The sequence below is a fragment of the Zophobas morio genome, unplaced genomic scaffold, assembly GCF_036711695.1.
Source record: "Zophobas morio isolate AGI-343-1 ecotype UQ-CSIRO unplaced genomic scaffold, CSIRO_AGI_Zmor_V1 ptg000041l, whole genome shotgun sequence".
NCBI lineage: Eukaryota > Metazoa > Arthropoda > Insecta > Coleoptera > Tenebrionidae > Zophobas > Zophobas morio.
Genome location: NW_026972146.1, coordinates 1,243,843 through 1,258,012, shown reverse-complemented (window position 1 = coordinate 1,258,012; position 14,170 = coordinate 1,243,843). Strand labels below are relative to the sequence as shown.

The 14,170-nt window shown below is 29.5% G+C and overlaps 2 protein-coding genes across 3 annotated transcripts in view; both read left to right on the top strand.

Moving 5' to 3' along the window:
• The first annotated feature begins 1,064 nt into the window (after positions 1 to 1,064).
• Positions 1,065 to 2,981, top strand: LOC135140987 (alkylated DNA repair protein alkB homolog 8). The gene is made up of 3 exons (XM_064071754.1): positions 1,065 to 1,262; positions 1,316 to 2,383; positions 2,433 to 2,981. Exons 1-3 carry the CDS (start codon positions 1,158 to 1,160, stop codon positions 2,964 to 2,966), a joined length of 1,707 nt encoding a protein of 568 aa, XP_063927824.1. The 5' UTR covers positions 1,065 to 1,157; the 3' UTR covers positions 2,967 to 2,981.
• An 89-nt stretch (positions 2,982 to 3,070) lies between these two features.
• Positions 3,071 to 14,170, top strand: part of LOC135140985 (polyamine-transporting ATPase 13A3-like) — a 29,271-nt gene continuing 18,171 nt past the window's right edge. For both annotated transcript variants that reach the window (XM_064071752.1, XM_064071751.1), the window contains exons 1-3: positions 3,071 to 3,406; positions 3,453 to 3,677; positions 3,723 to 3,951. In XM_064071752.1, coding sequence (XP_063927822.1) covers positions 3,388 to 3,406; positions 3,453 to 3,677; positions 3,723 to 3,951 — 473 coding nt within the window. In that variant the 5' untranslated portion in view covers positions 3,071 to 3,387. The remainder of the gene's footprint in view (positions 3,407 to 3,452; positions 3,678 to 3,722; positions 3,952 to 14,170) is intronic.

Below are 14,170 nucleotides of genomic sequence, written 5' to 3'. Positions count from 1 at the left end.
GGAGTCCCAATTGTCTTTTATTTTAAATGTAAAACCTTCTCGGGAGTCCCAATTGTTTTTTTTTAATGTAAAACCTTCTCAGGGGTCCCAACTGTGTTTCGTTAATAATGTGGAACCTTCTCGGGCGTCCCAACTATTTTTTTTTTAATGTAAAACCTTCTCGGGGACCCCAATTGTTTTTTTTTAATAATGTAAAACCTTCTCGGGAGTTCCAATTGTCTTTTATTTTAAATGTAAAATCTTCTCTGGAGTACCAATTGTTTTTTTTTTGTTTTTAATAATGTGAAACCTTCTCGGGAGTTCCAATTGTTTTTTTTTTTTTTAATGTAAAACCTCGGGGGTGCCAATATATATATTTTTTTAATAATGTGAAACCTTCTGGGGGGCGCCAATAGTTTTTTTTTTTGAAGAATGTGAAACCTTCTCGGTGGCTCCAAATGTTTTTTTTTTTAATAATGTGAAAACTTCTCGGGGGTACCAACTGTCTTTTTTTTAAAATGTAAAACCTTCTCATGGGTGCCAATAGTTTTTTTTTAATAATGTGAAACCTTCTCGGGGGTCCCAACTGTCTTTTTTTAAAAATGTAAAACCTTCTCGGGAGCGCCAATAGTTTTTTTTTTTGAAGAATGTGAAATCTTCTCTGTGTTCCTAGTGTCTTTTTTTAGCAATATAAGATCTTCGACTTTCGACCAATGGTTTTTGATTCGCTGTGTGGGTCAGGGGCGGAGCTTAATTAAATCCTTAATTCCCCACAAGAAATTACTGGGTGAAACATCTTGAAGTATCGTGTTGGTGGAAGAAAACTATATATTTATATTAAGATAAAGAAGCCAATGATTAAGCCCCACCCACCCGCCCTGATCTCAATTCTGATGATTTTTCATTCATTGTCAGAGCGAAAGGCGGAGCCTAATTGCAAAATCAATATTTCTCATTTTCTCTACAAAAAATGTACCGTTTTTTACATATTTCAAGTATCTTGTGAAAAGAAACTGTTACTGTGTAAAAAAAAAACAAAAAACACATTGTTTGGTTATAATAGATGAATAGAATGTTCTGTACTTCTATTCTTTCTGAAACCAATCATATTCTATGGGAAACATTCATAATTGACAATATTGACATATGAGATACATAACCTTATTTTTTGACACACAATGGATTCGAACAATTTTATAAAAAAAGCGACCAAGAAACTGCGGCGGCATCAGCACGTTCTGACCAAGGAAACAGGAGTGACGTGTTCCGCAGCCCCCACGACGGTAAACCTCGCATTAAGAAAAAATTCCACATCCTGACATAACCTCAATTCCAGAACTTGGGCATTTGCAATACGGGTGCAGTCAATGGCTTAACCGAAGAAACAATCATTGAGAATTTCCACCACTTCGGCCCCCTCGAACGCATTTTACTAATCCCTGGCAAGTCATGTGCTTTTGTCAGCTACAAAAACCAAACCAGCGCCATAAAAGCATTTGAGAGTGCCAACGCCACACTGAAGATCGCTCAAGGGGGCAAACCCGTCTACTTAACGTACGTGGAAGCCCTTCCAGAAGCCACTCACGACAAAATTTATGACCGCTTACCCCCAGGTTTGACAATAATTGAAGACTTCATTAGCGAACAGGAAGAACATGTATTGATATCTTTGTGCAACTTTAGCCAAATTAGTGGTATGAAACACCGACAAGTCAGACATTTTGGTTATGAGTTCCGCTACGATATTAACAACGTCGATAAAGACAAACCCCTTCCAGAAAAAATCCCTAATGAATGTAATTCCTTATTAGAGCGCCTCCCTATTAGTTTTCACCCTGATCAACTGACAGTCAATCACTATAACCCCGGTCAAGGTATACCGCCTCACATTGACACCCACAGCGCGTTTGAGGACCCAATTTTGTCCCTAAGTCTGAATTCCGCCGTCGTTATGGAATTTAAAAACAAAGAAACCGTCTGTGTTCTTTTACCACGTCGTTCGCTACTTATAATGTCAGGAGAGAGTCGCTACGCCTGGACTCACGGGATTATACCACGAAAATACGACTTCTGCTACTCAGGGGAAGGTTGCAACGCTTTTGAGCGCGGAATTCGGGTGTCCTTTACTTTCCGCAAAGTCAGACAAGGAGAGTGTGATTGCACATTTCACAGGTTCTGTGATTCGCGCCAGAAAAACAAAATTGGTGCCGATTTGGCGCATAAATTGGAAAATCAGCACGTTCATGACGTTTATGAAGACATTGCGGGTCATTTTAGCGAAACTAGGCACAAACCGTGGCCTAATGTTCTCAATTTTGTTAATAATTTGGCAGTTGGGAGCGTTCTGGTGGATGTGGGGTGCGGCAACGGGAAGTATTTTGGATACAAAAAGGAAATAATTGAGGTACTTGGTTACTAATAATTATGTTGGGGTTTACTAATTTGTGATTTAGTTAGGTACTGATCGCAGTTTTAAGTTGAATGACGTCTGCAAAGAGAGAGGGTTTGAAGTCTTCACTGGAAATTGTCTTAGTTTGCCTTTGAAGGATGAAATTGCTGATGCCGTGATTAGTATTGCTGTTATTCACCACCTGTCAACTGAAGAAAGACGTTTGAAGGCGGTTTCTGAAATCGCTAGAGTCTTAAGACTAGGTGGTGAAGGTTTAATATGTGTGTGGGCTAAGCAACAAGTGAAGAATCATGAAAAATCGACTTATATTAAGCAGGATCGGAAAAATCGAAGGAATGACGAGATTAGGGTTCTGGAGGGTGTTAATTTACCCGTGCACACGAACAGGACCGATTTTAATCATAGTGACGTTCTGGTGCCATGGAAGTTGAAAAATCAAGAAGTGACTTTTTTGAGGTTTTACCACGTTTTTGAGGAGGGGGAGCTGGATCAGTTGTGTGAAAAGGTCGGGGGGTTGTCGTTGGTTAAAAGTTACTACGACCAAGGAAATTATTGTGTACAGTTTAAGAAAATATAAATAATAACCCCTGTATGTTATGCAACCCATTATACGAGCCGCGTGTTCGCACTAGTCTCACGTGATAACCCGACCAATCCAAACGCGCAAAATTTGACACATGTTGTTGACAGAAGTTTGAGACGTTTTCGACTTTTTGCCCACATGGAAGATATTGAAGTCGTTATCAATGACGTATTTGTTATCTTTGCCCGATAAGAATGTGGAAACGTGCAGGTTTGGACCCAGGGACACTCCGTGAATGTCCGTGTCTGTGTCTGTGTGATGTCCCTATCTTCGGAATAAATGAATCAGTCACTTCCCATTTGATAGTATTTACGAATCGTGCAATAACAATGAGTTAACAAAGGCTCTATTATTTCGTTCAACTACGTTTTAGTTTGTGTTTTTATACGTGAAACTATGTGATAATTCGAAAAAAATGCCCAGTAGTAGCTACGGTACGTTCAAGTAAAGTGTCCACAGAAATTTGAGTTGTGCTTTCAGGATATGAACCCATCGGCGACCCTTGCCACCAGATCCTAGATTTAAATTTGGAAGATGTCCACTGCAACCTCTATGGTTATAAAGAAAGCCGCCTTCGTTCCTTTTTTTATCATTTGTGTGGGGTAGTCCTTCTTGGAATCCCCTACTTGGTTTGTAGCTGGTTTTCTCCACTCAGAACCGTCAAATTTAAAAAATGTCACCTTGAAGAAGCCACGGTTGTTCTAAGTGAGTGGATGCCACAGCTATTTTTTTTCTAAGTTTTAATTGTAGTCAAGGACGCACACGGTAACGACGACCTGCTTAAAGTTAAGACTGAGAATGCTAAACTGCCAACCCAAGAACATGTACGTCTGCGGTTTTTTCATTATAGGCACGCGAAGTTTGTCTGGATACCGCGACAAGAAGTGTTCGGACCTTTAGATTTGTTGATTCCGACTCAAACCGTAGATGGCCTCTTGGATAACACAGAGGGGCTTTTTTACAATGACTACGTGGATGCGTAAGTACTATCGCGCGTAAAGGTATTGTTGGTGCCCAGCAGTGAGGGGTACTAAGCTCCTCTGCCTCTCTGTGGGTTGCCATAATTCCCTAAACACTCGAGTGGAATAAAATGGACAAGGGTTAAAGTTTCCATGCTTGATTACAGAAATTGATTACATATTAGTTTTTTTTATTTTTACTTATATGTATTACATTTTTCTATTTGTCAGTTTTTTGATTTTTCACTTTTTTTGTTTCGCTTTTTCAATTTTTCGATATTTTGGCTTCTCGTTTTTAGATTTTTCGATTTTTCCGATTTTCGGATAATTCATCTTTTCGATTTTACATTTTTTTAACGTTTCTGTTGTGGGATTTCTGTATTTAAATTTTTTGATTTTCCAATTTTGCAATTTTTGGCGTTTCTAAATTTTTGGATTTTTCGATTTCTCAAGACTTTTCGATTTTTCGTCTTTCCGATTTCTCGATTTCTCAAATTTTCAATGTTTTAAGTTTTGAGATTTCTCAATATGTATTTCAATTTTTAAATTTTTCGACTTTCTGTTTTTTGCGATTTTTTACTTACCCGGTTTTTCAAAATATTTTAAAAACGGTTAATTAATAAAATAGGACTTTTTTAATCTTCCACTTTTTTTTTTTGTTTCGATTTCTCAGTCTTTCGATATTTTGCCTTCTCGTTTTTAGATTTTTCGGAATTAATTTTTCAATTTTCGATTTATCGGGCTTTTTAAGTTTAAATTTTTCAATCTTCAATTTTCCCATTTTTCGATCTTTAACTATTTCGATATCTCTATTTTTTGATTTTTCGTCTTCTCGACATATCGATCTTTTGATGTTTCGATTTCGCGTTTTTTCAATTTTTTGATTTCCATTTCGCGATTTCTGTTTTTTCGTCTTTTCTATTATTCGAGTTTCCAGTTTTTCGACGTTCCAATTTTGGGATTTATGTATTTAAATTTTTCAATTTTTCAATTTTTGGCCTTTCTAAATTTTTGGATTTTTCGTTTTCTCAATTTCTCGATTAATCGCTTTTTTAATTTTCCGATTTTTCACTTTTTTGGTTTAACGGTTTTTTAAGTTCAACTTTTTGACTTTTGAATTTTCCCATAATTTCGATTTTTAGCCACTTCCATTTCAAAATTTTTAGATTTTTGGACTTTCTGTTTTTTTCTTTTTTTTTTTGATTTTTTAATTATTCTATTTTTCGAAATATTGCGACTTTTTAAATTCTACATTTTTCGATTTTTCAGTTTTTTGATTTTTCGATTTGTTGATGTTTTTATAGCTCGATTTTTTGAATTTTCAATTTTTCGAATGTTTAAATTTTAGATTTTTCAGTTTTTGGATATTTCAATTTTTCAATCTTCGATTTATCGGGTTTTTTAGTTTAAATTTTTCAATTTTTAATTTTCCCATTTTTCGATCTCTAGCTATTTCGATATCTCAATTTTTCGATTTTTCGACTTCTCGATCTTTTGATGTTTCGAATTAGCGATTTTTCAATTTTTCGATTTCGATTTCTCAGTTTTTCAATAATTCATCTTTTCGATTTTTCGATTTTACATTTTTCAACGTTTTTGTTGTGGGATTTATGCATTTAAATTTTTTGATTTTTCAATTTTCCAATTTTGGCATTTCTAAATTTTTGGATTTTTTGTTTTTTCAATTTCTTAATTAATCGGTTTTTTAATTTTCCGATTTCGACTTTTCGATTTCTCAGTTGTTCGATAAATAATTCATCTTTTCGATTGTCTAATTTTTGGCGTTTCTAAATTTTTGGATTTTTGGATTTATCGGTTTTTCGATTAATCAATTTTTTTAATTTTTCCGATTTCTCGATTTCTCAAATTTTCAATGTTTAAGTGTTGAGATTTTTTCAATTTTAAGATTTTTCAAAATGTATTTCGATTTTTCAAATTTTTAGATTTTTCGACTTTGTTTTTTTTTATTTTTTACTAGGTAATTCGATTTTTCAAAATATTGTGACTTTTCAATCTTAAATTTTTTTGATTTTTCGATTTGTTGATGTTTTGATTGCTGAATTTTTTGAATTTTCAATTTTTCGAATTTTTAAATTTTAGTTTTTTCACCTTTTTTTTTGTTTCGATTTCTCAATTTTTAGATATTTTGTCTTCTCGAATTTAATTTTTCGATTTTTCAATTTTTTCAATTTTTGGCGGTTCTAAATTTTTGGATTTTTCGTTTTCGCAATTTCTCGATTAAACGGTTTTTTAATTTTCCGATTTTTCACTTTTTCGGTGTATCAATTTTTTTAGTTAATTTTTTTTTAATGTTCCCATTTTTCGTTTTTTAGCCACTAACATTTCTCAATTTTTCGATTTTTCGACTTCTCGACCTTTTGATGTTTCGATTTCGCGAGTTTTCAATTTTTCGATTTCCATTTCTCGATTTCTCAGTTTTTCGATAATTCATCTTTTCGATTTTTCGATTTTACATTTTTTCAACTTTCTGTTATGGGATTTATGTATTTAAATTTTTCGATTTTTCAATTTTTGGCGTTTCTAAATTTCTGGATTAATCGATTTTTTAATTTTTCGACTTTTCGATTTTTCGTCTTTCCGATTTCTCGATTTCTCAAATTTTCAATGTTTATGTTTCGAGATTTTTCAATATGTATTTTGATTTTAAAATTTTTAGATTTTGCGACTTTCTGCTTTTTTTTTTATGTTTTACTTATTCGATTTTCAAAGTATTGGGAGTCTTTAAATCTTACATTTTTCGATTTTTCAGTTTTTTGAATTTTCGATTTCTCGAATTTTTAAATTTTAGATTTTTCTCTTTTTTTTGTTTCGATTTCTCAATCTTTCGATTTTTGCCTTCTCGTTTTTGGATTTTCCGATTTTTCAATTTCTCGGAATTAATTTTTCAATTTTTCGATATTTCGTTTTTTCAATTATGATTTATCGGGTTTTCTAAATTTAAGTTTTTCGATTAATCAATTTTTTAATTTTTCGACTTTTCGATTTTTCATCTTTGCGATTTGTCGATTTCTCAAATTTTCAATGTTTAAGTTTTGAGATTTTTCAATTTTAAGATTTTCCAATGTGGTTCGTTTTTTTTACATTTTTCGAGTTTCTTGTTGTTTTTTTTTTGGTTTTTTATTTATTCGATTTTCAAAATATTAAGACTTTTTAAATCTTACATTTTTCGATTTTTCAGTTTTTTGAATTTTCAATTTCTGGAATTTTTAAATTTTAGATTTTTCGCATTTTTTTTTTGTTTCGATTTCTCAGTCTTTCGATTTTTTGCCTTATTGTTTTTAGATTTTTTGCTTCTCCAATTTTTCGGAATTAATTTTTCAGTTTTTCGATATTTCGGTTTTTCAATTTTCGATTTATCAGGTCTTTTAGTTTAAATGTTTCAATTTCGAATTTTCCCATTTTTCGATTTTTAGCCACTTCCATTTCTCAATTCTTCGATTTTTCGATCTTTTGATGTGTCGATTTCTCGATTTTTCAATTTTTCGATTTTGATTTCTTGATTTCTCTCTCAGTTTTTCGATAATTCATCATTTGGATTTTTCGGTTTTACAATTGTTCAACGTTTCAGTTGTGGGATTTATATATTTAAATTTTTTGATTTTCCAATTTTCCAATTTTTGGTGTTTCTAAATTTTTGGATTTTTTGATTTCTCAAGACCTTTCAAATTTTCGTCTTTTGCGTTTTCTGGATTTCCCAGATTTTCAATGTTTACGTTTTGGGATTTTTTCTATTTTAAGATTTTTCAATATGTACATATTTCGATTTTTAAATTTTTAGATTTGTTTTTTTTTTATTTTTTACTTATTCGATTTTTCAAAATATTGCGACTTTTTAAATCTTACATTTTTCGGTTTTTTGATTTATCGATTTGTTGATGTTTTGATTGCCGAATTTTTAAATTTTCAAATTTTCGAATTTTTGAATTTAAGATTTTTCACTTTTTTTTGTGTCGATTTCTCAGTCTTTCGATATTTGGCCTTCTTGTTATTAGATTTTTCGATTTTCAATTTTTCAAAGTAATTTTTTCAGTTTTTCGATATTTCGACTTTCCAGTTATCGATTTATCGGGTTTTTTAAGTTTAAATTTTTCAATTTTTATTTTTCCCATTTGCTATTTCGATATCTCAGTTTTTAGATTTTTCGACTTCTCGATTTTTTGATGTTTCGATTTTGCGTTTTTTCAATTTTTCGATTTTACATTTTTTCTACGTTTTTGTTGTGGGATTTATGTATTTAGTTATTTATATTTTTGGCGTTTCGAAATTTTTGGATTTTTCCATTTCTCAAGACTGTTCGATTTTTCGTCTTTCCGATTTCTCGATTTCTCAAATTTTCAATGTTTAATAAGTTTCGAGATTTTTCAATTTTAAGGTTTTTCAATATCCATGTATTTCGATTTTTTTAAATATTGCAACTTTTCGATCTTTTGATGTTTCGATTTCGCGTTTTTTAATTTTCAGATTTTTCTCTTTTTCGGTTTATCGGGTTTTTAAGTTCAAATTTTTCACTTTTGAATTTTCCTATTTTTCGATTTTTAGACACTTTCATTTCACAATTTTTCGATTTTTCGACTTCTCGATCTTTTGATGTTTCGATTTCGCGATTTTACATTTTTTCAACGTTTTTGTTGTGGGATTTATGTATTTAAATTTTTTGATTTTTCAGTTTTCCAATTTTTGGCGATTCTTAATTTTTGGATTTTTCGATTTCGCAGTTTCACGATTAAATCGATTTATTAATTTTTCGACTTTTCGATTTTTCGTCTTTCCGATTTCTCGATTTCTCAAATTTTCAATGTTTAAGTTTGAGATTTTTTTTATATTATTTTTTTGGATGCGTAAGTACTATCGCACGTAAGGGTATTGTTGGTGCCCAGCAGTGAGGGGTACTAAGCTCCTCTGCCTCTCTGTGGGTTGCCATAATTCCCTAAACACTCAAGTGGAATAAAATAGACAAGGGTTAAAGTTTCCATGCTTGATTACAGAAATTGATTACATATTAGTTTTTTTTATTTTTACTTATATGTATTACATTTTTCTATTTGTCAGTTTTTTGATTTTTCACTTTTTTTGTTTCGATTTTTCAATTTTTCGATATTTTGGCTTCTCGTTTTTAGATTTTTCGATTTTTCCGATTTTCGGATAATTCATCTTTTCGATTTTACATTTTTTTAACGTTTCTGTTGTGGGATTTCTGTATTTAAATTTTTTGATTTTCCAATTTTGCAATTTTTGGCGTTTCTAAATTTTTGGATTTTTCGATTTCTCAAGACTTTTCGATTTTTCGTCTTTCCGATTTCTCGATTTCTCAAATTTTCAATGTTTAAGTTTTGAGATTTCTCAATATGTATTTCAATTTTTAAATTTTTCGACTTTCTGTTTTTTGCGATTTTTTACTTACCCGGTTTTTGAAAATGTTTTAAAAACGGTTAATTAATCAAATAGGACTTTTTTAATCTTCCACTTTTTTTTTTGTTTCGATTACTCAGTCTTTCGATATTTTGCCTTCTCGTTTTTAGATTTTTCGGAATTAATTTTTCAATTTTCGATTTATCGGGCTTTTTAAGTTTAAATTTTTCAATCTTCAATTTTCCCATTTTTCGATCTTTAACTATTTCGATATCTCTATTTTTTGATTTTTCGTCTTCTCGACATATCGATCTTTTGATGTTTCGATTACGCGTTTTTTCAATTTTTTGATTTCCATTTCGCGATTTCTGTTTTTCGTCTTTTCTATTATTCGAGTTTCCAGTTTTTCGACGTTCCAATTTTGGGATTTATGTATTTCAATTTTTCGATTTTTCAATTTTTGGCCTTTCTAAATTTTTGGATTTTTCGTTTTCTCAATTTCTCGATTAATCGCTTTTTTAATTTTCCGATTTTTCACTTTTTGGGTTTAACGGTTTTTTAAGTTCAAATTTTTGACTTTTGAATTTTAATTTCGATTTTTAGCCACTTCCATTTCTCAATTTTTAGATTTTTGGACTTTCTGTTTTTTTCTTTTTTTTTTTGATTTTTTAATTATTCTATTTTTCTAAATATTGCGACTTTTTAAATTCTACATTTTTCGATTTTTCAGTTTTTTGATTTTTCGATTTGTTGATGTTTTTATAGCTCGATTTTTTGAATTTTCAATTTTTCGAATGTTTAAATTTTAGATTTTTCAGTTTTTGGATATTTCAATTTTTCAATCTTCGATTTATCGGGTTTTTTAGTTTAAATTTTTCAATTTTTAATTTTCCCATTTTTCGATCTCTAGCTATTTCGATATCTCAATTTTTCGATTTTTCGACTTCTCGATCTTTTGATGTTTCGAATTAGCGATTTTTCAATTTTTCGATTTCGATTTCTCAGTTTTTCAATAATTCATCTTTTCGATTTTTCGATTTTACATTTTTCAACGTTTTTGTTGTGGGATTTATGCATTTAAATTTTTTGATTTTTCAATTTTCCAATTTTGGCATTTCTAAATTTTTGGATTTTTTGTTTTTTCAATTTCTTAATTAATCGGTTTTTTAATTTTCCGATTTCGACTTCTCGATTTCTCAGTTGTTCGATAAATAATTCATCTTTTCGATTTTCTAATTTTTGGCGTTTCTAAATTTTTGGATTTTTGGATTTATCAGTTTTTCGATTAATCAATTTTTTAATTTTTCCATTTTTCATCTTTCCGATTTCTCGATTTCTCAAATTTTCAATGTTTAAGTGTTGAGATTTTTTCAATTTTAAGATTTTTCAAAATGTATTTCGATTTTTCAAATTTTTAGATTTTTCGACTTTGTTTTTTTTTATTTTTTACTAGGTAATTCGATTTTTCAAAATATTGCGACTTTTCAATCTTAAATTTTTTTGATTTTTCGATTTGTTGATGTTTTGATTGCTGAATTTTTTGAATTTTCAATTTTTCGAAATTTTAAATTTTAGTTTTTTCACCTTTTTTTTGTTTCGATTTCTCAATTTTTAGATATTTTGTCTTCTCGAATTTAATTTTTCGATTTTTCAATTTTTTCAATTTTTGGCGGTTCTAAATTTTTGGATTTTTCGTTTTCGCAATTTCTCGATTAAACGGTTTTTTAATTTTCCGATTTTTCACTTTTTCGGTGTATCAATTTTTTTAGTTCATTTTTTTTTAATGTTCCCATTTTTCGATTTTTAGCTACTAACATTTCTCAATTTTTCGATTTTTCGACTTCTCGACCTTTTGATGTTTCGATTTCGCGAGTTTTCAATTTTTCGATTTCCATTTCTCGATTTCTCGATTTCTCATCTTTTCGATTTTTCGATTTTACATTTTTTCAACTTTCTGTTATGGGATTTATGTATTTAAATTTTTCGATTTTTCAATTTTGGGCGTTTCTAAATTTCTGGATTAATCGATTTTTTAATTTTTCGACTTTTCGATTTTTCGTCTTTCCGATTTCTCGATTTCTCAAATTTTCAATGTTTATGTTTCGAGATTTTTCAATATGTATTTTGATTTTTAAATTTTTAGATTTTGCGACTTTCTGCTTTTTTTTTTGATGTTTTACTTATTCGATTTTCAAAGTATTGGGAGTCTTTAAATCTTACATTTTTCGATTTTTCAGTTTTTTGAATTTTCGATTTCTCGAATTTTTAAATTTTAGATTTTTCTCATTTTTTTGTTTCGATTTCTCAATCTTTCGATTTTTGCCTTCTCGTTTTTGGATTTTCCGATTTTTCAATTTCTCGGAATTAATTTTTCAATTTTTCGATATTTCGTTTTTTCAATTATGATTTATCGGGTTTTCTAAGTTTAAATTTTTCAGTTTTGGATTTTCCCATTTTTCGATCTTTACCTATTTCGATATCTCAATTTTTCGATTTTTCGACTTCTCGATCTTTTGATGTTTCGGTTTCGCAATTTTTCAGTTTCGATTTCTCAATTGCTCAGTTTTTCGATTAATCAATTTTTTTATTTTTCGACTTTTCGATTTTTCATCTTTGCGATTTGTCGATTTCTCAAATTTTCAATGTTTAAGTTTTGAGATTTTTCAATTTTAAGATTTTCCAATGTGGTTCGTTTTTTTTACATTTTTCGAGTTTCTTGTTGTTTTTTTTTTTGGTTTTTTATTTATTCGATTTTCAAAATATTAAGACTTTTTAAATCTTACATTTTTCGATTTTTCAGTTTTTTGAATTTTCAATTTCTGGAATTTTTAAATTTTAGATTTTTCGCATTTTTTTTTTGTTTCGATTTCTCAGTCTTTCGATTTTTTGCCTTATTGTTTTTAGATTTTTTGCTTCTCCAATTTTTCAGTTTTTCGATATTTCGGTTTTTCAATTTTCGATTTATCAGGTCTTTTAGTTAAATGTTTCAATTTCGAATTTTCCCATTTTTCGATTTTTAGCCACTTCCATTTCTCAATTCTTCGATTTTTCGATCTTTTGATGTGTCGATTTCTCGATTTTTCAATTTTTCGATTTTGATTTCTTGATTTCTTTCTCAGTTTTTCGATAATTCATCATTTGGATTTTTCGGTTTTACAATTTTTCAACGTTTCAGTTGTGGGATTTATATATTTAAATTTTTTGATTTTCCAATTTTCCAATTTTTGGTGTTTCTAAATTTTTGGATTTTTTGATTTCTCAAGACCTTTCAAATTTTCGTCTTTTGCGTTTTCTGGATTTCCCAGATTTTCAATGTTTACGTTTTGGGATTTTTTCTATTTTAAGATTTTTCAATATGTACATATTTCGATTTTTAAATTTTTAGATTTGTTTTTTTTTTATTTTTTACTTATTCGATTTTTCAAAATATTGCGACTTTTTAAATCTTACATTTTTCGATTTTTCGGTTTTTTGATTTATCGATTTGTTGATGTTTTGATTGCCGAATTTTTAAATTTTCAAATTTTCGAATTTTTGAATTTAAGATTTTTCACTTTTTTTTGTGTCGATTTCTCAGTCTTTCGATATTTGGCCTTCTTGTTATTAGATTTTTCGATTTTCAATTTTTCAAAGTAATTTTTTCAGTTTTTCGATATTTCGACTTTCCAGTTATCGATTTATCGGGTTTTTTAAGTTTAAATTTTTCAATTTTTATTTTTCCCATTTGCTATTTCGATATCTCAGTTTTTAGATTTTTCGACTTCTCGATTTTTTGATGTTTCGATTTTGCGTTTTTTCAATTTTTCGATTTTTCTCTTTTTCGGTTTATCGGGTTTTTAAGTTCAAATTTTTCACTTTTGAATTTTCCTATTTTTCGATTTTTAGACACTTTCATTTCACAATTTTTCGATTTTTCGACTTCTCGATCTTTTGATGTTCGATTTCGCGATTTTACATTTTTTCAACGTTTTTGTTGTGGGATTTATGTATTTAAATTTTTTGATTTTTCAGTTTTCCAATTTTTGGCGATTCTTAATTTTTGGATTTTTCGATTTCGCAGTTTCACGATTAAATCGATTTATTAATTTTTCGACTTTTCGATTTTTCGTCTTTCCGATTTCTCGGTTTCTCAAATTTTCAATGTTTAAGTTTGAGATTTTTTTTATTTAAGATTTTCAATATGTATTTTTTGAATTTCAAATTTTTAGATTTTTCGACTTTCTGGTTTTTTTTGGTTTTTGCTTACTCGATTTTTCAAAACTTTGCGAATTTTTAAATTTTACATTTTTGGATTTTTCAGTTTTTTGATTTTTCGATTCGTTGATGTTTTGATTGCTCGATTTTTTGAATTTTCAAATTTTAAATTTTTCACTTTTTTTTTTGTTTCGATTTCTCAATATTTTGATATTTTGCCTTCTTGTTTTTAGATTTTCCGATTTTTCAGTTTTTCGGAATTAATTTTTCAGTTTTTCGATATTTCGATTTTTCAATTATCGATTTATCGGGTTTTTTAAGTTAAAATTTTTCGATTTCCATTTTTCGATTTGTGTTTTTCGATTATTCGAGTTTCCAATTTTTCGACGTTTCAGATTTGGGATTTATGTATTATTATTATTTAATTTTTCAATTTTTGGCGTTTCGAAATTTTTGGAGTTTTCGTTTACTCAATTTCTCGATTACTCTGTTTAAGTTTTAGGATTTTTCAAAAATTTCGATTTTTAAACATAAATAAATTGTAATTGAATATTGTTACGTGTACGTTAGATATACCTGAGTGTTTAGGGAATTATGGCAATCCGCAGACGGAAGGCGGAGAAGCTTAACACCCCTACTGTGTACCGACAATATTTTACTGTGCCACAGTACGTA